The sequence below is a fragment of the Pleurodeles waltl genome, chromosome 5 (genome assembly GCF_031143425.1).
Source record: "Pleurodeles waltl isolate 20211129_DDA chromosome 5, aPleWal1.hap1.20221129, whole genome shotgun sequence".
Classification (NCBI taxonomy): Eukaryota; Metazoa; Chordata; class Amphibia; order Caudata; family Salamandridae; genus Pleurodeles; species Pleurodeles waltl.
The window spans coordinates 213,044,877-213,070,671 of record NC_090444.1 but is presented as its reverse complement, the minus strand read 5'-3'; the positions used below and the strand labels follow the sequence as shown (position 1 = coordinate 213,070,671).

Genomic DNA, 25,795 nt, shown 5'->3' with positions numbered 1-25,795 from the left:
CTAGCCCCTTGGAACTCAGGTACACGCAAGCCTTCTCTGGTCAACTTACATTGATGAAGGAACTCAAGTACAAGCAAGCCTTCCCTGGTCAACTTACTTTGATGAAGGAACTCAAGTGCACGCAAGCCTTCCCTGGTCAACTTACTTTGATGAAGGAACTCAAGCTCAAGCAAGCCTTCCCTCGTCATCTTACTTTGATGAAGGAAGGCTGGCAAAGAAATCCAAGGTCTCCCAAACAAAGCATTTGGGATTATGTGCTTAGTCTCGCCCACAAAACTGTACAGCTAATACATAAGGCCAAAAACTATCCTCAAGATAAGCCAGAAACTTCTGAAGGAACAGAATTATCGGAAAGTTATGCTCAATAGATGCTAGGTAGGAGAATAAGTAATCAGCCAGGGTACAGACTACAAACTCTAAAAAGGATAAAAACAAGACAGCAGGCTTTTCCCATCTATGCACCCAGGATTTCAAACAACATCCCCCTATCCATTAGGACTATCCCAACACTGCTTCAATTTAGGAAAGTGTCGAAGACTCACCTCTTTAAAGAACCCTACATCAGAATGAATTAACTGTCCACAACGCAGCTTCCTCTTATATTAAACGTTGACTTTATGCTTGTCATTGGCCATGTACAGCTCTCCCCTGTATTTTAGATAGGTTTGCACTATAGAGATCCTGTGGTCCATAAGTATATACTGGGATTGTACCAGTTCCTGGTGATACCATTTGGGCTGAAGAACACCTGTCAAAGTTAGGAAAATTGTGTCCTATCTAGGCTGGAGAATTTCTGTGTTCCTTATTTGGATGACATAAGTAATCATTTCTAGATCCACTTCTAGATGGAAGGAAATTCTGTAGGACTGTCAAAGAAGAAGACTTAGTGAACATAAGAACAACCAAAAGGTGACTTTGAGGGGCAGCCAGATGACATGACTGCATTATTGAAGGTGACTTTGAGGGGTGCCCAGATGACATGATTTTGTTAGTGAAGGATAACTCACCAACACAGATGTTACCAGGCAAGGGAGTAAAGTGGAGTACGTGGCTTGATGATGCTTCCTTCAATTAACCGCAAACATCTTGCATGTGGAAGCCTGTAATGAGGGCGGGTGTGAATTCAGCTTTCTGGTGGCCATGTTGGTACAGGTAAACATTGAGGACACTAGGACTACGCTGTGAAAGCAGTCTCCGAGTGCTAATTAAGAGAAGGCGTCCAAATCCTCTCAGCCCCGGGCCCTTCTTGATCAGTTGCGGACACTTGACAAAAGGTAACCTAAGGAGGGTTGTGCAGCCTCTGCAGAGTGTGAAACAGATGATCAAGGCAAGAAAGTGCCATATTGGACAGAGCTTGTGGTCTAACTTGGCAGCAGGTAGGCGAAGGCAGGATCCACCTTCCAGGTTCCAAAGTACAAACTGATTTGAACTGGTCAGATACCCAGATGAGGGCCTTTTTAGTACTCGCTGGGGATAATAGCAATTTCTTTGTGAACTATAGAACCCTAATTGGCTGTTTTCTCATCAAGCAGCCCAAACAGGTCAGTTGGACTGTGGCAAGACAAAAAGCCCTTTATATGCTTAAGAAGTCACATATTAAAGTTATGTACTTCATCTGGCTGTGGAAGGCCCTTCACTAAAACAAGGGCATCAGTGCCAATTTAGCACAATTAAACTACATGGGCAAAGAGCATTTGGTGGCTTTCTGAAATAAGCAATGACAGGAAACAAAAGGAAGCACAGTGTAGCTTATTCCCTGAGCTTTGCAGATCGACACATCCAAGTCTGTTCACCTCTGCATTCTCTCACTGTGCTGACGAGCCACCCCTCAAAGATTGGTTCAAAAGAGAATGTTCTAAGCACCTGCCTGCGTGAAATTGAACGATTAATTCGTTTGACAAACCCATGTGATTTTGGGTGATAAAGAGAGCTCTTCTAATGTTTGATTCCAGTATTTCCCAGCATGAGGGTGTTTTGGTGATGGTATATTGTACTCTGTTGTATGAAACCAATTCAGTAGGAAAGTCCTCTCTCCTAACAAATTTCAGAAAGAGTATTAACTACAACATCAGCGATTGGTTCAGGTGTAAATCCGAGCCACAAATTAGAAGATCATCTTGGAAAGTAACTAATCCATCTAAACATTTGAACTATTACACACCAATCTTTGACATACTGATGCTGCCAAACGAGCCCAAACAGTATTCAGCAGTATTGAAACAGGTCCTCAGGGGTGATGAATGCTGTGTTGTGACTACAGTCTTTAGAGAGTTCTATTTTGTAATATGCTGATTTCATATCAAGCTTAGAATTGTTTTTCACGTTTGTTAATTTGATAAGCAAATCTTCACTTCTCTGTAATGGAAATCTTTCACCCAAAATGGCCTCATTGAGGGCCCTCAAGTCAATGTAGTCTCTCAATTCCCCATTTTTTGTTTGATTGACAACCAAGGGATATACCTTCAGCCATACATTTTAGTACAGTTGGCAACTCTTGTCTTGTAACCATTCTAGCAAAATGTCAACCCCTTATTGAAATGAAATGAAATTAAATTAAATTAAACTGCCATTCCAATTTAGTAAAACGAAAAGTCTGAAGGCCCTTTCTAAATGCTGATTCCAGTTATATATCCTACAAGTGCTTTGGAAGAGCATTCCAGAGCCTACGGACGCTTGTGGAGAAAGATCTTCCACCCAATCTGACTTTGCAAAACCTAGGAGTACATAATAAGCACTGGTTAGCAGATTTAAGTGCCCCAGAGGAGTGTACTCTTTCAGTCTCTTAAGGATATTAGTAGGTCTTTTTTTGCAGAACTTCAAAGGATAGAACTAAAGCTGTAATCTTAACCCTTTGTCTGATCAGGAGCCAGTGCAAAGCCCTCAGGCCTTTTTTTTCCCACAACCTCTGTCAAAATGGGAGGATTTTCTAGACCAACTGGCCAGAAACTTTTTACGTCCAGGTGAGAAAAATCCACTAAGGCCATAATCGTTGATATATCTGAATTCAGTTTGAGGCAGTTTTTATGCATCCAATTGGCTACTGCTGAAGGGCAACCCTGGAAATAAGCTACTATCGAATTGTTAAACTGATGTAACAAAAGCATCAATTTTGTGTCATCCACGTAGGATACAATGTTAAAACCCCATGACTCCACAACACGCACCAAGGGTGCCAAATAAATGTTAAATAGCGTGGGGCTTAATCGGATTTCCCTATTCATATATGTGAAAGCAGCTAAAAATACTGCTTGGACTCTATTTGATAGGAAATATTTTAGTAATCTCCAGGCTGTAAACACTTTTCCTGCCTCTTTGAATCTCGTGCAAAGGATCTCTTGGGATATCGTATCAAACACAGCTGATAGGTCAAGCAGAATTAACACAGCTTTTTGCCCTGATCCGTGTTAATTCTGGTAAATTCAGTAACTTCCAGCAGTGCCACTTCTGTACCAAATCCAGCACGTCAGCTAGATTGGCAGGTGTGTAAAGCTCTCAAATCTTCAACAAATCGAGTCAGCTGGCTATTTACCATTTTTTCAAACATTTTCCAGAGCATTGCTAGTAGGGGGGATAAGTCTATAGCTGTCAGTTTGCGAGATCTGTATTTGTATTTTTAAAGAGAGGCAGTAGAAATACCTTTTGCAAAGCAGCCGGCACAACACCTTCTGCCAAATGACCTAGAAAAGAGTTTGTTGACTTCAAAAGTAATAAAATGAACAGCACAAGCTAGGATTAGCAGGTGAGCCCAATCTTGTTTTTTGAATGCTAGCTATAGAGTCTTCCAGAGACATTTTCTACAAAGCTGCCCATCCTTCTAATTCCCTTCCCTCTGCAATGTAACCCCCCATTCTATTCTTCTGTTCTGAAACACAATTTCTGTAATGAAATAACACAACTCAGTGAGAGGTTGTCCCCCATAAGCATTGGGATAAACAGCACAGGGAAACAAATCAATGCCTGATGGCCATTCATCAGTAAAGGTAGTGCAAGAAATCATCATAATGTAAGACCCAGAGTGCAAAAAAAGATTCATCAGTACTCCCGTCTATAGGAACATGTACTGATCATTATACTCTAATTCATCATCATCCAGCTCTTAATTATCTCTACCACAAACAGGATTTTTAAATTCTTTAATATAGGCATCTGTAATAGACAAAACAAGAGTTTTACATCTTCAGATAAACTCATCAGTTCATCCTCTTCAATGACCACATTTAATGTATCTTTTCAGAAGATTTACAATCTCTAACTCAATTTCCCTTGTGATCATATTTGTTGCTATCAATTTTCAAAGCAGAACATGTCTTGAAATTCCCCAAATAGGAAATGCTTACACATCTGTAACATATCACTTCCTTAAATTTGGAAAATGTTGCTGTTTGATGAGGTTTGTGCTCGGAAGGCCTCACTAAAATAACATTACCATTTAATGTGGGATCAATACAAGATCGTCATTTCTTGGCACAAGCTTTGGCTAGTTTCACACGCTTGGCTGAATTCTCTGATCATACTGCCCATAGAGGCTCAACACTTACCCCAGCTGGCTTGAAAAAAACATGGAGGCAAATGTCAGAAGAAAGGTGGGCTACGCGCTGTTACTACCTGGTGAAGGAAGTGCAGGAAGCCTCGCTCTCCAGAAGGAGAAGGTGGGGTCTGATGAAAGTAGGAAAACCCTGTCAGGAAGAATCGCTGTTGATAAATAGCGGCCAGAGGAACATGGAGCAGAGGAGGTCACAAACGCAGTGAAGTGACTAGAATGAAGGTAGCAGGCAGGGCCAGGGAGCTCAGGGAGTAGTCAGCGCCAAAACGCTGAAGTAAGCAATGACAGTACAAAAACTGGAGCACAATGTAGTTTATTCCCTGAAAATTGTAGTTGAATATGTCCAAGTTTGTTCACCTCTGCCTCAACGTTCAATCCTTGTGCTGCATAAGCCATCCCTCAAAAGAGAGGTTTGAAAGAGAACATGTTAAGTGCAGGCTTGCACAGCATGGAAGAAAGCTCATTCATATGTAAAGAGGATACAACACTATCATCATTCATCGCCAACTACCTGAGCGTAGAATTGAGCATCGAGCTGCAAGCTTATTGAATTATTTAAGCATTGAAAAGGTTCTATCAGAATTTGTTTTTTACTTTCTTCACTGTTCAAATGGACCATACACCCTTGCAGCGGATGATGGCAGCAACCACAATCCAAAGCTGGTTCTGTGGTCCAGTTCCCTGCAAGGATTAGACTTCACCATTGAGCATAACAAAAGGTTGTCCGATCGGACTTTATAGAAAGTTTACTGCATCTTTTGACAGAGATTCCTCTGGACAGGAACAATCTCTGGGACTCTGTTTTAGATTGGGCACGCTGTATGGGGTTGAAAGTCCTAAACTCTGTGTTCAGGTGACAGCCTGCATCTTATTTTGCTATTCTCTTATCTCAGGGACATTTTCTTGTGCACGAAAATGGTGTAACAATGTTGCTGAATGTTATGGAATGTTGTTGTCCAACAGAGGGCTACAGACGCTGCTTGGTGACAGGGGAGGAACCTAAAATGATTATATTAGACCCCAAAGTGGTTCTGTTTTTGACGTGTGGCTACCACCTGCATGACCAGGACAAGCCATAACTAACCATCTGTTGCATCTGTTTGTGTCGTGTGTCATGGCTCAACCCGCGATCCCCCCTCACTGTTTGTGAAGCAAGATTGAGTACATGAGAGGTTGGGTACCTGTGTTGTGCCCCACAAGCTCCAGAATGCATGGAGACCATAAACTGGTAGAGTACTCCATGTGGTTTAGAGATAGTCATTCCTACTGTCTTGCTTTATCACTGTGCTGTTCCTCTGATTTCCACCCCACTTTCCTGCGCCTATTGCAAAGCCTAATCCAACAGTATGGTTTGAATCATCATCGCAAAGAAAGGGGCAGAAAGGATCGTTTTGTTAGACTGGACCAAGCCAGTTTCACCTGGTCATCCTGTGAGCCTAAAGGGAACCATGGCTGCACACCTTATGAAGAGATGGGCTTCCTGGCCAACTGACACTTCTTGTGTTTTGTGTGCTGAAGAAATGTCGTCTAGAAGCAATACACAACAGAGTTCTCCGTGACTCAACTGCAGCAGAGCTGAGGCACGCACGAATAAAATAAAGAATATGCAGTTTGTAAGGACTGATTATTTGTGCTGACTGGAGTCTCAAGGTAAGTGATGGTGCAGGGAGCAGACCTCCTCACTGCCCTTTGCTGAGCACAGCATTAATCCTAGATCTCAGATATATTGGCAGCTGTGCTGTCCATTTCAATCAGTGGATTTGCCAGCAACCACAGAATCCACCAGAGGAGAGTTTCTCAACAAAAGTCAAGCTACAGGTTGCTTTTCTCCCAGTATTTTCTGGTGGTGGAGAATGAGGCACCCAGCAGAAAGGTAGCTCTGTTACTCGACTTGCTCTCCAGCTCTGCCCTGTAAACGACACCATAGCATCCTTCTCCAGTCTACTGTAACTGCGCCCCTGATGTTGTTTACCCCCTCTTTCCATTCTACAGTAAAGTCATAGTTATCCTTCCATCCACGGACTCATCCATTGATACATATATTAAGTCACCTCCCATTAATCAAGCAATCTATCCACATAGACATCATCCATCCCTCAACCCAACATCTACTAATTACACTGATAAACTCATATTATTCAGAGATACCTATCGATCTAGGCCCCCCAATTACTCATTCATCTTCCCATCAACTCATATTCTCATTCATCCATTCACTAACCATCTCACTGGTCCATGCATAGATCATCCATTCATCAATCCTTCCATCCGAGTTACTCATCTGTTGATTCACAATTTCTATCCACCCATCCATGAATATGATTCGCCCACTCTCTCTATGTGAGCGTTTTCCTTAGTTGCCTCTGTGAGTGTGTATGTATGGCTCTGATTACATGAAAACATGTATCTGTGATATTTGTAAGTATATCCAAACATCCATAACAATATCTAACACCACAACATTTAGCCCTTACCTCATAAATATATGCTTAAAATAAGTAGTGCATTTTGGCTTTGTCCATATGTGTTAAGAACTTAGGGGGTCATTCTGACCCCGGCCGGCGGCGGAAGCCGCCGGCCTGGCTGGAACCGCCAGAATACCGCTGCGCGGTCAAAAGACCGCCGCGGGTATTCTGGGTTTCCCGCTGGGCTGGCGGGCGACCGCCAGAAGGCCGCCCGCCAGCCCAGCGGGAAACACCCTTCCATGAGGATGCCGGCTCCGAATGGAGCCGGCGGAGTGGAAGGGGTGCGACGGGTGCAGTTGCACCCGTCGCGATTTTCAGTGTCTGCATGGCAGACACTGAAAATCTTGGTAGGGCCCTGTTACGGGGGCCCCTGCAGTGCCCATGCCATTGGCATGGGCACTGCAGGGGCCCCCAGGGGCCCCACGACACCCAATACCGCCATCCTGTGCCTGGCGGCCAAAACCGCCAGGAACAGGATGGCGGTATGGGGGTCGGAATCCCCATGGCGGCGCAGCAAGCTGCGCCGCCATGGAGGATTCCCCAGGGCAGCGGAAAACCGGCGGTACACCGCCGGTTTTCCGTTTCTGACCGCGGCTGTACCGCCGCGGTCAGAATGCCCAATGGAGCACCGCCAGCCTGTTTGCGGTGCTCCCGCGGTCGTTGGCCCTGGCGGATTTTACCGCCAGGGTCAGAATGACCCCCTTAATCTTAGTTATATCGTATTAAATAAAATGGAGGCTACTGCTTATTGCCCAGTCAGGGCTGCTATGGGAGGGAGAAGGACAAAGGAGCAGTGATGGGCAAACAACCCTGCAGGTAATTTCTGTGTTGTATTATTTTGTTAGTGTGTAGTGCTTTTGACAATGTGAGAGCAGTTGCGCTCTACAAAGTCTTCATCACAAATTTTGAATAATTGATGCTTGAGTTGGGTTTTACAAATATTAAACATATGCATTGACTTACAGGATATTGATGAGGTGATCGACAAATCAAGAAAGGTAAGGCAGAGTTTTTTTTACCATTGTTGTGGTTACTCTGAAGCCTTCTGTGGCCCAGGTCGACGTTGTTGACATAATGAATATTCACTTAAACTGCAGTTTCTAATTCACCTTTTACATCCTGTTTATTCATACACTAGTTAGGGACCTTCTTTCAAACAAAAATGACATGCTTAAGCCTACGTGTATACATTTTATTCTGGATGCCGTTTTCAGTGATAGGATAATAAGGAAATCAGGAAAATGTTTTGCCCCAATTCTTTTACATGATATTTACAAAGGGGAACATGAACTTTTATTTTTCTACAGCTTTGAAGCACCAGCAATTACAGCACAGCCAGAAGTTCTTTCCAGAAATTCAGCTTCTTTTCTCTGTGATAAAGGGAACCATAGCTTGGAGGGGGCATACAAAGCGGGCATTGATTCTGTGGAGAAGTTGCAAGGTGCTTGATGAATGCCGACAGGAGATTGGGTGGTGATATTGGAGCCTCTCATCCCTCCTCTGCAACCTCTGCTCTCCCACAAGTCAGTCTGAAGATTGTGACAAACTACACAGACCTCAAGTCTCACTCATTGCGAGTGAGACTCACACATTTGGAGGTTGAACTGAGATCTCGCTTACAGCAGCATAAATATCACACCATCTAAGAAGGACCAGAACCTGATCTCTAAAGTCACCTCTGTTCAGAGCTCTGCTGTGTGCAGAGTAGTTCCTGGGAGCTCCATGAGCTCAAGGAAGAAATGCCACTTCTATGGGACCATTTCCCATGATTAATTTATTTGATGGAACAAATCACTAGTTTGGACACATCAGAGTGGTGCTCCCCAGCTGTTTTCAGCCATTCATCCACTTAAATCAAGTTTAAGTGTTATTCTATTAATTTTTAAATTATTTTGATTGTTTTATCATTTAATCAATGTTTTTTATGTTGTGAATGATTTCAAAGTTTGTGTGACATCACTTCGGTGAAGTTATCATATATGCTAATTGGTTCTCACTTCTAAGAATTTTCAAAACATGGGCACTCAGGAACCACTTGAGTATGAAACCTACAGTGAGGGTTGCGGTGTGCCTAGAAGCAGGATGGGTCATTCTAGGAGGAGATGGGTGCGGGAGGGCTTTTGGAAAGTGTTGGTAATTTGAGGAGTTCCTCACAACAACAGCGTTCAACATTCCCATAAATACTGCTGGTGAGCAATATGTGTACTGTTCATTTCACTTCTCTAGATATTTTTAGGTAACCTGCAGGAAGGACCACAAGTGGACCACAGCTTCATGACGTAGAATCTACTTAGCATATCTGCCCAAAAGGCATGTACTGACCATGTCCAATGACACTTGTGACCTTAGTGTCTTCCGCACAGTATTACACAGTCTTCCTAACAGTTGTTTGTCAAAATAGCTAATACAGAAACATAGATGTGCACATATCGAAACTCCAGTATATCTGCAGTCCCTGGATCTTCAAGGTAAGCATACTTACAGAACTATAGATTTAGGGCATGATATTGACTTTGGGGGACTGAGTAATGTCTGCCAGGGCGATGGAGTAAATTACACCATTGCCCTGACAGACATCCCTTCCCCCAAATTTAGAGATATCTGCTGGCCCACACACATCGCTTAACATTGGCAGGAACCACTGTGATAGTGGTTCCTTTCAATGTTATAAAGGTTTGACAGACGGCTCACTCAAACAGGCTGGCTGACCATCAACTTATACAAAGCTTGGGGGGGCGTGGCCTGCAAGATGGCCGACCGGCAGCACTAGAGGAGTGCTCCCGGCCTCGGATTTAGCATCCTCCATGATCCTGCCACCCTGGGCCCCCGCGAACCCGGCAGACGGGTCCTGGAGTCCCCTGGAGCGGAGGGGAGAGTGAGGGGAACACCAACAACTGGTGGCAGGTGTGGCGATCGCGCCGCGGGGGAGCGCATGTGAAGAGCGCCTGACCCCAAGATGGCAGCCGCGATTACGGGCGCATTTTGAAAATCAGTCAAATTCGACTGATCGAAGTGGTAGTGAGGAGCAATCTAGGGGGAGCGACCCTGTCGGGGGGGCCTTCAAGGCATGGACTCAGTGGTGTCTTGGCACCGCACCCCCTTGGCACCCCGCCTCCCCCTGCATGAAGCTGTAGGTGGTCCCTCCCACAGGCCTGGAGGCCCATCATGGTGAATTGAATGCTGCAGGGTGTTTGTCGTTAGCCAGCTGAGGAGGGGGCTTGGGCTGCCGGAGATGTACGGAGCTGCACTGAACGTACAAAGGTAGCCAGGGACTGTCACTGAGCTAGTTCTGGGGGGTACCGCTTCTGCGGCGGTGTTTCGATTGGGTGGCCTTGTGTCGTCCGGCTCCTGGAGTGCGGGACTGGCTGGTTCTGAGACGGCCACATTGAGCTGAGAACGACGCCTGCGCTGCTACTGCCTGTGCCAGTGTTCAACCTGAAGTGGTCCGGTGAGGGTGAGGCAGTTGGGGACCAGGTGGTGGTGCGTGGCGAGGGCACGGAGTTCGACCACTTGCACTGCGCCTGGTAGTGTGGTGCACGGCATTGGGAGTATTCGCTTGTGGCAGGCGCCTCATCAAGTGTGCACCATGTGCAAAGACAGAGCGAATAAGGGAACGCAGCAAACACGGATGGATCAATACACAGCGCAGAGTGTAGGAGCAAGTCTGCAAAAAGATTCCCCTGGCCCCTTGGAGAAGGGAGCGGAGCCCACCGGGGCACATCTCCTGGCTGCTATTCAGTCATCTAGCCGGGAAACGCAAACTCAGATTACAGCCATAGCGGTAGATGTCAACCTGCTGAGAGCCGATTTGAAGGTAGTGGCGGAACGATCGGTGGCCACTGAGCAACAAGTGACATGCATGCAGTCTGATGTGGACACGCTGAAGGCCTCGGTGGCCATCCTCGAAGCTAAAACGTGCAAACTGGAAGCGCGCGTCGAGGATGCGGAGGGTAGGGCGAGACACTGTAACCTCTGTATAGTGGGCGTCCCGAAGGAGTAGAGGGGGCGAATGTTGAGGCCTTCCTAGAGGACTGGATCCGTAAATCATTGCCTGATGCCCCCTTGTCGGCTGTGTTTGTGGTAGAGCGTGCACACAGGGCCTTAGCACCGCCGCCGCCGGGAGCCCCTCCGCGAACCATCATAGCCAAGGTCCTTAACTATAGAGACCCCGATGCAACCTTGCAGGAGGTGTGCAAACATGGAAATCCTACAATTGAGAATCACACTGTCCATTTTTTTCCTGACTACACCAGGGCGGTGCAGCTCCAACGACAGTCATATGCTGGTGTTCAACGTAAGTTAAAAGACCTGGGCTATACTTATATGTTGTATCCAGCCAAGTTGAAGGTTCTTTATGCGGGCCTCTCACATTTCTTTCAGTCTCCTGAGGCAGCATGGGACTGGTTATCCGGAATGATGGGACAGGAACGCCGGAATCCCTGTGGGGAGAGAGTGGTGGGAGACTCTGAGACACAGCGGAAGTGCGCACTGCAGTGTGCAGAAGTAACAAACGCCACCGTGCCGGCCATGGAAGCTGAGTGATTGTGCGCTCGGACGGTACTCTGAGCGTAGGAGACAGGAGCGTGAGGAAGCTAAACTGTTGGTACAAACTGTCACATAGGAGGCGTCCTTGCGCTCCCGATCCCCCTGTGTCGTGAGTGGTTTGTCTCCAGAAGGGGAAGCTGAGGTCACCTGAATTATTCATTGGACCTTCCGTTATGGTTGGAGTCAAGTACTTTGGTCCTGGGTCGATGCTCGGGGTCTTCCCTCTGTTGTCTCTCCTCTGGCCCTCTGGCCCTTTTTCTCTCCTGTCTATTGCTGCCTTTAGGTGCTGGGGATGCGGGGGTCCGGGTTGGCGGTTGGTCTGGGGTACCCCCCGTTGTTAGTTCACTTTTTGGGAACAGTGTGTGTGCGGGCTGGACGATTGGCGTGTGTTAGGAGTGTTGCAGTGTAATCCGGACCTGAATCTGACTATCGAGTGGGAGCGATGATTGTTCCCCACTTCTGGGCACTAGAAGTGATAGCAGGGTACACACACGATTGGGCAGACACTAGTTGTGGGTGGTGTTTAGCCGGGGTGGGATGGGGGAGTGTTATGTGGGTTCTAGTTGGTATTGGTATTCTGGTTTTGACACTGTGAGCACTGTGGGCATTCTTCTGCTGAGAAGGCATCGGATCATCGGGTTGCGCGTGCGCCGTGCCAGGGGATGGTGTTGGGGGGCTGCATGTGGGTGGGGAGGGGGCGGTCGAGCACTGTAGTGGACCAGGTGGAGTGGAACAGATTATGGTGGGTACCCTGACGCGCATAGTTACATGGAATGTTAGAGGATTGAATTCCTTTGTGAAGCGCTACAGGGTACACACATATCTTAAGCGGCTTGGCGTACATATTGCTCTCCTACAAGAGACTCATTTAATAGAAAATGAAGTGGAAAAAGTGCAGAAAAAGTGGAGGGGGCAGTTTTATTCGGTGACCAATTCCTCCTTCGCTAGGCGGGTCTCTGTTTGGATTGCTCCCTTTACGTTAAGAAGTCCAAAAGCGGCTGTGCAAGGCCGATACATATTCTTACACGGGGTATTAGATAGCTGGGAGCTCTGTCTGTTGAATGTTTATGCCCCTAACACTGATGATGCGGGGTTCTATCATCAGCTTCAGCAGGAATTAATATCTTACACTGGGATGCCCATTTTGTGAGCTGGTGATTTTAATTGTGTCCTAGACGGCATCCTAGATAGGGACCCTCCAAAGATGAACACTAAGTCGCACATGACTGCCCAATTGCGGATTGTTATGAGGAATTTACACTTTGTGGATGTGTGGAGAGAGATGTATCCCACCTCTAGAATATTTTCGTGTTACACGCTCACCCATGGGGTTTACAGCCGCCTGGATAGATTCCTCCTTGCCAATGACGGATCACTTGACGTCCGCCGTCTTGTTTATCAGGTCCGGTTCTTATCGGACCATGCCCTTCCCCTTTTGGAATGTGAAACACACATACCCAAGCCTGCGATCCCCCTCTGGCGTCTTCGGCCTGAACTACTAGGTGATCCCGAATATAAACAAGATCTTCAAGGTGTGCTGAATGGTTATTTTAGTGCAAATTGGGGTACGGCTATGACCGAGGCATCGAATGGGAGGCATTGAATGTAGTTATCAGAGGGGAAAGCCTCAGTAAAATGTATGGTATCAGGAAGCGCTTGGACCAGGAGCTCACGCAGCAGGAAGACGTATTGGCAGCCTTACACCACCAAGTAGATAACGGCGACGCGTTGGAGTGGGATTGCCTTGAGGTGCGTGGCAGAATTGTAGACCTCTGGGATAGACTGGATAATTATGTTCGCCGGAATTATAGGCAGCGGCTGTTTCGGGAAGGGGACCGCTTGGCAATATGTTGGCTTGGCTCCTCCGGCGGGAGCGTCCCATTCCTATCATCCAGATGCTCTGTGGTCCTTTGGAGAAAGGATTTTATGGCCAGCTGCGGGTGAATTCACACGTGCGAGAGCACCTGCGAACTATTTATGCCACACCATGTGGTGTAGGTGTGCCTCACAGAGACCCAGTCGGAGGAATTGTAGGGGGAGCTGTCCTTGGATGACCTGGTGGAGGCGTTGGGAGGAATGGCGTCCGGAAAAGCGCTTGGTCCTGACAGGCTACCAGTTGAATTTTACCGAACTTATCCTGCTGTGATTCTGCCACGACTGTTGGAAATGCTTCAAGAGGCGCGTAGTGAGGGCCTTCTCCCAGAGAATATGCGGGAAGCACTGATAGTCATGCTACCGAAACCTGGGAAGGCGGCGGGCAACCCGGACTCCTATAGACCGTTATCCATGCTAAATGTGGATGTTAAATTATTAGCTAAGGTTTTGGCCTCTCGTTTGAGTCGAGTGGTGACACATTTAGTACAGGGAGATCAATACAGATTTATACCGGGAGGGGGACTCATATGAATATACGGCGCTTAACACATATACTACACGAGACCCGTGACTCCACGTTTCCCGCAGCCCTGGTGGCTCTTGATATGGAGAAAGCGTTTGACACCTTATTCTGGGAATACTTATGGGAGGTGATGCGTAGGATGGGTATAGGCCCTGTCTTTCTGTCCTGGGTGCGTCTTTTATATACAGCGCCTCAGGCAAGAGTGCATACGGGGACGATAGTGTCAGAGTCCTTTACTACGAGGTGCCCCTTGTCGCCACTTCTGTTCGCGTTGGCTATGGAGCCTCTGGCCATGCAACTACGGTCTGGGCTGGATAGGTGGGGGCATCCGTGTGGGGACAAGAATGCAGATAGTATCACTGTATGCAGATGATGCCCTTGTGTATGTCACAGACCCGGAGCGAGCGATCCCCCTCTTGTTGGGTATGATGGACTTTTCGGGCAGGTGTCGGGCCTCCGAATCAATAGGCACAAAACGGTATTATTCCCGGTGGCAGGTCTGTCGACGTTGGCGGCGCCAGAGCTGCCCTGTTTGGGGCTGTCCTGGGAGACTGAGTCCTTTTCATATTTGAGCATTCAAGTGACACACTCCCCACAACTGCAATTTACTTTAAACATGGGAAGAGTACTAGAGGGCCTCCGCGCCTCTGTTCAATTCTGGACCTCTCTCCCATTATCGGTTATGGGTAGAATCGCACTCAGTAAAATGATCGTTCTCCCCCGGTGCCTGTATGTTATGCAGAATTCACTCTGTGAGCTTCCTCTCTCATTATTCCGGCAGCTGGAAGGATTACTATTCTCTCTAGTGTGGGCAGGCAAAAGATGCAGAGTCCGCCTGGAACTCCTGAAATTGGGCCTGGTTAGTGGGGGTCTGGGACTGCCAGACCTCTAACTATATTATCTAGCGGGGTTACTACAGTATGCAGTCCTATGGTGTGAGGACACTTCTAATTGGGAAAAGGATTTATTAACGGGCTCTTTCTGTGTGGAGCGTCTCCTGCATATACTAATGGGGGACTCTAGGGTTCCGCAGGGTGCCCCCTATTTGGTAGAACAGGTGTCGAGAGCTTGGGAAAGTGGGAGAGTGCGGTTGTGCGGTTCTACGCACGGCCCCGTACGCACGCCTGCTTCCACTATGGTGGATCCAGCCCTTTGTCAAGGCCACTGAGGTGATGGATTTTGCGAAGTGGCACGCAGGGGGTTGTAATAATGCGAGTGACTTACACCACAATGGCACGTTTATTACAAGAGAAGAAGCGGAGTCCCTGTTTGGAGTGGGTCAGGGGCAGTTCCTACAGTATGCAAACATTTCACAGACGGCCAGAGGGATTTGGGCTGCATTTCCAGAGGAGCCAGCTGAATCCCACCTCCTGGTGACTCTTCTTGACCCTGGAGGTGACCGCGGTCTCCTGTCCCAAACTTATAAAGCTCTCAAGGGTGACAGGCTAACTGGGACGCAGAGGAGCAGGGGCTGCTGGAGAGCTGATCTGGGAGTGGTGCTCACAGATGGGGAATGGAATAGAGCCTGTTCACTGGTGTTGGATGCGACTAGCAATGCTCGATTTAAGTTGACACACTTTTATCACTTGCATAGAGCATACCTGACACCTCAACGCCTGCATAGAATATCCTCCTCAAGACCTGACAGCTGTGGCCATTGTGGGGCACCATCGGCTTCATTTGATCATATGGCATGGGTCTGTAGCTCTGTCCTACCCCTTTGGCGTCAGGTAGTGGAGGCATTGAGGGAGGTCACGGCTGTGCGAGTGCAGGTAACAATGAAGAACTGTTTGCTGGCCCTGCTCCCTGTCCCTAAGAAGGGTCGTAAAATGGCGTATAGATTTGCACAGCTGGGGCTTATCTTGGTGAAGAGGCGTATTGCAATCTGAAGGGCTAGCCCCCACCCACCGCTGTGTGCTGATTGGCTGAGTGACTTCGCTGAATGGGCCACCGCAGAGGAGTGTCGCCTACGAAAGGTTCGAGTGGATGAACATGCTGACCGCGACTTGGAGCTCTGGCATGCCATGAGTTACCTGGTGTGCGAGGGAGTGAGGGGGAGGACTCCTTAACAGACGCTTCCACTTGCTGAACTCTGGACATAGTTAGACCATTCAAGGAATGAGGTTGGGGGTTAAAGAGGCATAGCTGTGAGTTTTGGGGTTTTATGGTGGGTGTGCCTCCAGGGTTTCTTTTGATGTGGGGATCGTCATGAGTGGACCTCCTCCTCATCCTTGTCCCTGACTTGTATATAGACTATTGTCCAGTTGGCCCCCCCGGGTATCCCTCCCCGGCCGCATGTGCGTGATGCCTTCGATGTCGTATGGACTTTATTGCACTATCTTCTGTTCTGTCAGTGCTCGCTATAATCACAGTGTTCTGTTTGTTTGATAGTTAATGTATTGAAATGTACTGCACTGAATATGTAGTGGTTGGCGCCGCTAATCAATGTACCTACTGAGTTTGCGGTGGTTGGTTCGACCTAGTCTAGTACCATAAATGTTTTATTTCTCTATGCTTACTAGGTCAGAGCACAATGTGTGAACTCAGGTTGGGGTCTCAAACTAGTACTGCCATGGGCCGGTCGGCTGACTGTAATTCCCTTAAATGTAATCTGCTATAATGTAGTGCATAGTTATATGTGTTCTTTTTTATGCATAAATAAACAATAAAAAAAAAAACTTATACAAAGCTTTTTTTTCTCCAAAAAACAAACTCCCAAAGTGAGTTTGCTAACCTGCTGATAGATTTTGACATCCAGAAATTTAAGTGAGAAGGTAAAGTGTATGAGTGGAAAAGTAGTGACTGTGCCTGCAGACAAAGCATTCCTCATGGCTCTTATGTCAAGATTTGTCATACTTAGATATTTTTGAACAATGGCTCAGAGCATAAGCAGGACCAAGGAACTAGTATGTCCGACCTTGTTTAGCCCATTTTGACACAACTTCCCTCCTTTGACAGGCTGGCAGATTTGACTTCCAGGATAATGAGCCTATTAGTAAACAGGGTTGCTGGCTAAGACATATTTAGAATTTGGATTGTAGCTATGAGGGTTCATTTCCTTGGAAGGCTGTGTGAATCTGATGACGTCTAAAAGTGGAATTTCCTACTAAATGTTCAATATTGCTTCAGAGTTTGGCACTTTTTTGATGTGAACAGTTTTTTTGTCTTGAGACCTAAACATATTATATTCATGTAGTCCATTTTCAACTAATTTATGCCAAAGATTATGGCAATTTTCCCTTCAGTGGGGACATTTTAGGCCCTGGTCCGCTGCTTAAGAATTAAAGAGCAGTTAAGGCATTAACACTTCCTGATATTTCATGGATAGTTCTGAGTGTAGCATTTGTTTATTTTCTTGTCCAAATTGACACATTTCGTTCAATAATTGGTTGAATTTACAATGTAAACCAATGTCAGGATAGTCTATACAAATGTGAAATTCAATTTTTCCTTCTCTTCCTTTTCTAGGCTGGAGTTACAGCTTTGGTTTCAGTAACAGAAAATGTAAATGAATTCGAAAAGATCATTGGCCTGTCACAGAGGTATGTTCTTTAAGGAGTTGGTTATCATAAGGTCTGGGTACAATTGTGCTTTGTATATGTGTTATACATTTCACTAATGCCAGAACATTAGTAAACATGGGAAATTAAGGACATTTGAGGCAGTAGAATGTTAACGATAGTGTGTCCTGTTTGTGATAGGTACAGAGAAGGGACATATGGTAAGGATATTGGGTTATAGGAGTTTTAGGTAGTACCTGATTTTATTTTTCTTGGCCTTGTTTGGTGAAAACATTTTAGAGTGTAGATTTAACTGCTCATAGAGGGTGTCAAACAATGTTTAATGAAAACACCAATGAAATTATTCATTGGACATGACTGATTGGCATAGTTTTTTGGAGTACCTGGATACCATCTAAATGCTTCTTCATTCTCATTCAGAATCAGCTGACCGCCACTTAGGTGTAAAACCTGGTCTGAGGCATCTGGCCATGCCTTAATAGCACTACCATGGAGATCTTTCTATCAGGGATTGCTCACTCTGGTAGTTTGAAGCTTTGGTTGTCTAGATGTTAAATTAGCTTTGACACTGTTGTTTGAGTCTTAAGCCAGTAAATCTGTAAAACCTGCACTGCTGTGGAATAGAAAGAGGGTGACCCTACTGCTGCAGGCAATGCTCTTTTCGAAGGTCAAGAACTGAACATCCACATATTGTGCTTTTCTGAAAAAGTTATCACAGAAAATTTAGCTAAAACAGAACTGAACACTTCTGATCATGTGTTGTCTTAGAAAGTCAGATCATCTCTTGGATGCCTGAGTTGACTTGAAATTATTTACAATTCTAAGAAAGGTAGAGTTTAAAGCGCTTTGTGTCATGTTTAAAGCCTTAAGAAACCTTTTACACCCTACATTTCTCAACTTGCAGCCTTTTCACCCTACATTTATCAGTTTAATGTTCCATATGTGCCAAACAGAACTCTGTGTCATCCACCTAACACAGCTGGTACACAGATTCTCCTTGATCTTTTGGCTTCCTTCATCACCGCCTCCAGGCATGCACAGGAATTCAAACATATCTTAATATGAACAACTATTTATAGTGACAAATGGTAGCATTTGTTACTTTACTCCAACAGTACCTGTCTTTAGAAGTCTCTTGATAATTTGATTAAAAGGACTTCTAATCCTCATAATTGGCCCGTGATACAGTATCATCAAACAAAGGTAGTTTCAATGAATAATTGTCAAGTTTTTATAACTTGAGAAAGCAACATCCAGTCTTTCGATACCAAAAATGCAATACATTTGCGAACAGTAGATTTGATTTTTTTTCTCATGAGATACAGAGTACTTGGATATCAAAGCTTCGTACCCCTCATGCACTAGTTTGTCTTTTCATGCCACAGTAATGTACAGCAGCTACTTGAGCCTGAAAATCATAAGTTGTCGTTCCCATTTTGGCTAGAACAACTTCGTATTTTTTCAGTCACTGGCACATGGTACATACAGAATCCATCTTGTAGGTCTTTTAACCTGTCTGTGTTGCATGGATCGAGCAAATGTTACTTACTTTTTATTTATGTGTGATCAGTCGAGCTCTATAAAGCTTTCTAGGTGATACTGAGAAATGTAATGTTATCCATGAAATGAAACCTTATCTAATTGTTTTAATTTCTCTTACGAAGCAGACTATCCTACCGCCATTGAAAATGTTACTACATTTAGAGGCATGCATAAAACCAGTCCTGCTGTCATGCCAACTACTCTTTGAGAGATGCATATTGAATCAGTTGCTATAAATTACTTGATTGGTTTATTTGGGGGGACCGTGTACCTGTAGAAGCAAAGCAATGTTGTACCTCTTATTAAACGATCTCCTGGAATACCTGGGGCGATTCAGTAGATCCTGCAAGTCGTCTTCATCCTTAATGGAATTAGTGCAACACCAGGTCCTGCATGGCATTTCTGAACGCATGTATTACAGAATGTCAGATACAGAAATATTGTCTGACACTCAAATAGACCTTCATTGGGAGTTTGTTGGAATAGGGTGGGTTATTTATCACTTGGTAAATATCAAATTCCCTAGGTTGCTGTCCTTACCACACGTGGTAAATACTTCTATTCACAGTCAATTCAAAGAAGATAGTGCATAACATTCAAAATAATTTTTAGTACACTGAATTCCTTAGATATTTTGCCTTTTTGCATGACCTTCTCCCTCATTAAACTGCAGCAGACTTGACACATGTTTGCACAGGGATCAGAATTTAATCTGTAACTCGAAATGAGGGTACTTGCATCCTAAATAGAAGCTATCTAGGGTGCTAAGTGCCTATACACAAAGGCATTTTAGAGTGTGTAAAGTGGTAGTCGTATAGTACTCCTTCACCTACTCTTTCATGCCTTTGCTTGGCCCTGAACATCTTAAATGGTAATATTTGGGGAACATTCATATACAGTTAGTACAAATAGAAAGAAATGTGTTGACTGCACTTTAGCAATAAGGATTTGAACATATCAGGGCCAGTGCACAAAGGTCTATAAGAATATGTAAAAGAATACTTCAGTAGTACTAGTTCCAGTACACATAAATGCTTTAGTGAATCAGACCCTTAATTTAGACTATATTCTGTTACTACACCATAGAGTACGCTAGAAGTAAGGCACGTCTCACCCGAAATCATAAAATCAGGAAATGTAATACTGTGTAGCAATCCTTAACTTGAATTTTCCTTGCCGAATAGTTTCATCTGGTCCCTGTACTACAGTCCTTGCACAGAACTAACCTCTCTCATTACATCTTTTGGCTGCAATAATTTGGTGCCCCCGGTGGATGCTGCCTACTGTTCCGTGCTCTCATATGCTCTCGCTTTCGCCCCCTCTTTTATTCCTTTGGCGTGATCTCCAATCCAGTCCACACATGGACATATTTCTTAGACCATGCTTTAGCCAACAAGTTATGTGTTGTCTGCTTGAGTTCCAGTGGGGCAACCAGTAAAAACTATGCATGGCTTTCATGCACAGATTTTCACACTAGACTGACCATGAACAGTTGTAAAGGTTTAATGCATACTGTTCTGTGGGGGAGGTATCCTGTCATATTAACAAAACCTGTGCCTCCAAGGCAATTAGATTAGTATATGTGCTATACACATGTCTGAAAAGTAGACCTTCTGGACTGATAACAGAGAGGCTGGGTCACTTGGTTCTTCCCCTAAGGATCCCTCTTATTGCAGAAGATTTCAGAGATGCTCCCTCAGCCTTAGGACTGCTTTATTTCCACTGCTGGGAATTGTGAGCTGCCTCGCCATGGGATGATTGCGGGACCTGCAGCCTTGACCTAAAGGTGGCTATTACTAAAACACTTTTTATTTTGTTTGCAGATATCCAGGCTTCCTCATGCCTTGTTTTGGGATTCACCCCATTCAGAATGACGCGGATGGCTTCCGTAGTGTAACTTTGTTGGTTTGTATCTGCATATTTATTTAAGATATTCGTTAATAATTCTTCTTGTTCATCTTTCTTGCATCTGATGATCCTCAATACTCCACTGCATTGTGAGCAATGCTTCATATTGCCTTTTTGTAGGGTTTCCTCAATTCACACAAATGAATGGGAGCATAGGTATGCCTGACATGTATTGTTTACTGCTACTTTTTTAACCAGTAAATGCAGCCATTGTTATTACTCAGCTTTTTGTAACCCATTGTAAGTTTCTATGGTGTGTCTTTTCAAAAGACATCGTAGAAAGGTCACACAGAGAGAGGCTTGTTGTGCCCTGACAGAGGGGTCGTCTGTGGTTCAGATGTACCTGACGTCTGACTATTTATCCTGCTTGAATAAATGGAATCCACCTCTGTAGTTTGAGCTGTTGAGTTCTCAGGACTGAAAAAGTCACTTCCTGGAAGCATAACTCCTGTTGAGTTTTAGGTAACCTAAATATCAGGAGAAACACGCTACCTAATTAATTGCAATAGTCCCCATGGTGACAAATGTTCTTTAGTGGAAAGGCCTTGTCATCAGAGCCTTTGGCCAATGGAGGCCATAGCTCAAGACTAATGGCAAAGGGTGAAGGATGGATGCAGTCGTAACTCCTGGGGTTTGCCAGGACATAGCCTTCCCCGGCATCTGAGGCTGCAGAGACAGTGAGGACCATGCATAGTGGTGCTGTGCAAGAGGCATACAAATCCTCACATTGGATGTCTGCATGCTTGCATTGGAGTGTCCTTCACTAGATGTGCAAACTCGACATTCATCATCACATTTAGGCGGCGGTGTTACTTAAGGAAGGGGATATTCACGCTCAGTACATAAAGGTCCATAATCATCATTTTATTGATATCAATGTCTTCAATTGGAACAGTGTATCTGATGGAAAACGCCTTCCTCCTAAGGAGCTCAGCATCTTCCCTGGATGGAGATTAATCGGAAGAAGCCCCTTCCGCTGCAAATTATCTTGGTCGTGAACTTCTTTTAGTGCCTTGTACTTGTGATTCAGATGTGCGCTGCAATGAACGCGGAGAGGACAGTGGCGTCTTTGTGTATTTGAATACTTCTGGAAGTGACCGGCGGGCCCGTACTGGAAACCAAAAGCAGCACTGGAAAACTTTGTCAGACCAGGCTCTGTATGGTGCACAGCCAGCGAGCCTGGCAAATACAATGCCATTTGAGGGGGGTTCTCTCCCCAAGCAAATTTTGAAACTATGGCAAGAATAGTGCATTCTGCAACACATTTTTCATGATGTATTCAACTGTATTTGTTTTTAAAACATAGTAAATGATGACCTCACAGTGCACCAGGATACAGCAATGTTTATTGACTTTTTTCAGTGATTCCCTCACCATCACCCTCTAACAGTGCCTCACATCTCTCCATACCACCTCTCTCACATTGATTTCATTTGTTTTATAGCACCTCTATTACCAGCTTAGGGTATTGGAGCACTTTACATCAAACACACATTAGAGATAAGGAATCATACGTGTGTAAATCAGTGTATAGAAAATGTTGACAAAGGGGACTACAAGGTGTAGGATTCACATGTAATCCATGCTGGTAGTCCATGCTGGTAGCCCTTTTTAAGAGTGCTTGGCCTTAGGAAAGCATAAATTCAGGATGTAACACAGTGGTTAGGGTTGACTTTACTAATAACAACTTATTTTCTCCAAAGGAAAACATTTTTAGCAAAATTAGGATAATCAAATATTGGGAAAAACATAACGTTCTAACCTGTACCATGCAGTTTGCATGCAGCTCTTTGATGGCAGTTCATAGCTCACTGTGCTAGATTATGGGTGAGACTTATGAACTGCACAGTCATAAAAGGAGCTCTGTGACAAAAGCAGTAGGCCACTGAGCTATGCATATAAAATATTGTCCTGTGATCTGCATAGTACACGTTCTTTGCAGCAGGCATATTATCCCTCGGTGCTACCTTAGATGAGTCAAAACTGCCACTAGACAAAACCCTGATCTCTCTCCAGCAGGTACATTAATTACCGGAGTTATTGGCACTATTATTGTTGCCAGAAAAGTGTTCGATATACATGGAACTCTGCAGTGTTTTCTCGTGCACTGCAAAAAAATGGGTCCCAGTATCAAAGCAGCCCCCCACCATTCCAACCTACTTGGGAAATGCCCTGTGCCTGACATGGCCAGTCCGGCCTTGGTGGCTAGGCGGACCGGAGCTGCCACACATGATGCCAGACAGGCTTCCGTAAACTGAAAGTCACAACTGCACTGATGACCCCTCTTGAAAGATGTGAGATCAGCAGTATGTACTTCAGGGGTGGGACACCACTGTAAGTGCACCTTCAGCAGTCTATTGTGCGATTCCTGATGCCAAAAGGTTGGGTGGCTGTTAACCCCAACACAATGCCTTCCAGCTTTTCCTTTTCACAGTGCTGTTCAAAATTTTGATTTATAACCAGCAGTGATTCGACAGCTGTATTTGATGTGTTTCATGCAAAGTTCTACATAGGTGACAAGTTGCTTGGTGCCTTCTCCAGGGATCTGAAGTGGAGAATGGTAGACACAATGCTATAATTGGCTTATACAAAAAACATTTACCCATTTTCTCTATTTTCTAACTTTCAGTAAACTTATAAAAATCTAGTAGACACCCACCAGATCATTCGAGTGTTAGATCAATCTCGTCCCAAGAATTGCTACTAAATTTAATGGCGTAAGATCGGTTGAAAATTAATTTTTCTGTGCAGCATTAAATGCTTAGTTTTGATATCATTTTCTGTGTACTGGTATATATCATGTTCCAAAATGATCAAAGAAGAACTCTGTGAAATATGGCAATATTTGGCAGGGGACAGTGAGCTCTAGATTACAGCTCTGGGAGTTCACATGTCCCGCCCTGACTGTTGGGTCCCTTGTGGCGCATCTAAAGGCTTGAGTTGCACTCGCTCATCTTCCTTCAGTAGATATGCGTGGATGAAAATGTTGACACTTTGATCCATTGAGGTCGAAGAGGTCCCTGATTCTTGGACTCGTCAATGACGGTGAATCCAGGAATCGCTGATGTTGAATTGGAGGGAGCATCTGGTAGGAGCCTTTCTGTAGATGCTTCTGTACTAACGGCCAATGCCGTAGTGCAGCACTGGCCGTAGCAGCCTCAGCGAAGGTGCTTCTGGGGCAGATTAAAACGTTCCATGGCCCGCCTTAACTTTTATTTGTGACTTGAAGGTCAAAAGGCATGAGCATAAGCTAATAACCACTTCAAGCATGATACAGTGTCTTATATGTTTGGTGGGGCACAGCGATGGAGGAAGACAAGGAAGCCAAACTGAAATTACTATAAAAAGAGAGTGGCAATCTGAGTGCGAGGATGCAAAGGAAATATAGAAAGAAAGGAAGCAAGATGGAAAAAGGCACAATAGAAGAATGAAAAGAAGACAAGAGATCGAAATAGGAAAAAGAAGGAAAGAAAACAAGGAAGAAGGGAGGATCGAGAGAAAGCAAGGCTTCTTTAAGAGCTGACGGAAGGAGTGAAGAAATAAAAATATGAAAGAAAGAAAGCAGGAAAATAGTATGAAATTTTAGTAGTAAGGACAAAAATATTGAAAGAAGAAATTACAGGTCGAAGGATTAATGAGTTAAGGAGGGAAAGAGTACCTCCACGTCTTAATCGGAGGAGTCTTAATCACTCCCTTTGCTCAGTCGCGTACTGCCTTATAGCTCGAAGTGGGGTATTTTATTTTTCTGTTTTCTCCCTCGCTACCACTTCAAACACTGCTGCCCAGAGGCTCCAATTCCCTCTTAAGTTGCACCTTCACTCAGCCATCATCAGGAGAGGCAAACATCAAAGGGTAACGACCATTAGGACAACAAGCATGAGGATGAGCGCTGCAGGACTCGCCACACACAAGGATGCCAACCACTGGTATCACATGATGCTTCAAGACGCGCCTCGTCGCCAGTCAATATACACCACAGATTACTAACAATGTTCAGATTCACAGCAAATTCTTTACTCCAGTGAACAAGACGTTTGAACAATCTTCTACACATTTACTACATGTCCTGGTGACAGACACTGGTGGAAACGGGGAACAAGTCTGTACTTTTTAATGACAAGTCATAGTCCGGTTCACCCCGCCTCTTTACTTATGAATTGGCTTCAGAGAGTGAACGTGCCAGATGTGACCACACTACCAGCTTACAAATTACATCCATCCATCAGCCTTATTTCTCAAGTCTACTAGGAGCAGTACACTACAGATATGAAACAGAAAGAGCTGGTGAGAGATATTATCTATAAAAATACATTACTTTAGTCTTTTTAAAGTGATTACCCACTGAATTATGTCACAGTAAATCTCAAAAGTCCAGCAGACGTCATCAAACAAATTAGCATTCTAGAATGCCTATTGGTGATTATTAAAGATGCAGGACTCCGCACCGTGTTTTTCCTGTACATTGGAGGACCTCTTTAAAAGATTAGAGCTTTGGTGATGTAATAATTAATGCCGTGTGACCGGTTCACTGCGAAACTGACTACGTTATTAGTTCTATACTTGTACAGATGGTCCTCAATAACTGTAACATTGTCATAATGCATTATTTGCCTTTGGTAAAAACAAACCCAATAAAGGAAGTTTGAGGAAAAAAGATTGAGAGCTTTGGTCTTCATTTGCATATAATGTCACTGAAAATGCCACTGGCTTAAAATATACTCATCTTTTATGTGAATAAGTATTATACGTCCTATGTAAAGTGCAGTGCCTATATAAAAAACTACAATGAAAGGTGTTGAGCTTTTTAGGAAATATGTGCTGAATATTAGAAAAAAAGATGTCTTATCCCCGGATTCAGTGTGGCTGATTCTGC

At 44.8% G+C, this 25,795-nt stretch overlaps 1 protein-coding gene across 1 annotated transcript in view; it reads left to right on the top strand.

The window, feature by feature from the left end:
- Positions 1 to 25,795, top strand: part of LOC138295545 (putative deoxyribonuclease tatdn3-A) — a 99,419-nt gene that overhangs the window by 10,436 nt on the left and 63,188 nt on the right. Inside the window, exons 2-4 of the mRNA XM_069233913.1 lie at positions 7,974 to 8,006; positions 17,420 to 17,493; positions 20,838 to 20,919. Coding sequence (XP_069090014.1) covers positions 7,974 to 8,006; positions 17,420 to 17,493; positions 20,838 to 20,919 — 189 coding nt within the window. The remainder of the gene's footprint in view (positions 1 to 7,973; positions 8,007 to 17,419; positions 17,494 to 20,837; positions 20,920 to 25,795) is intronic.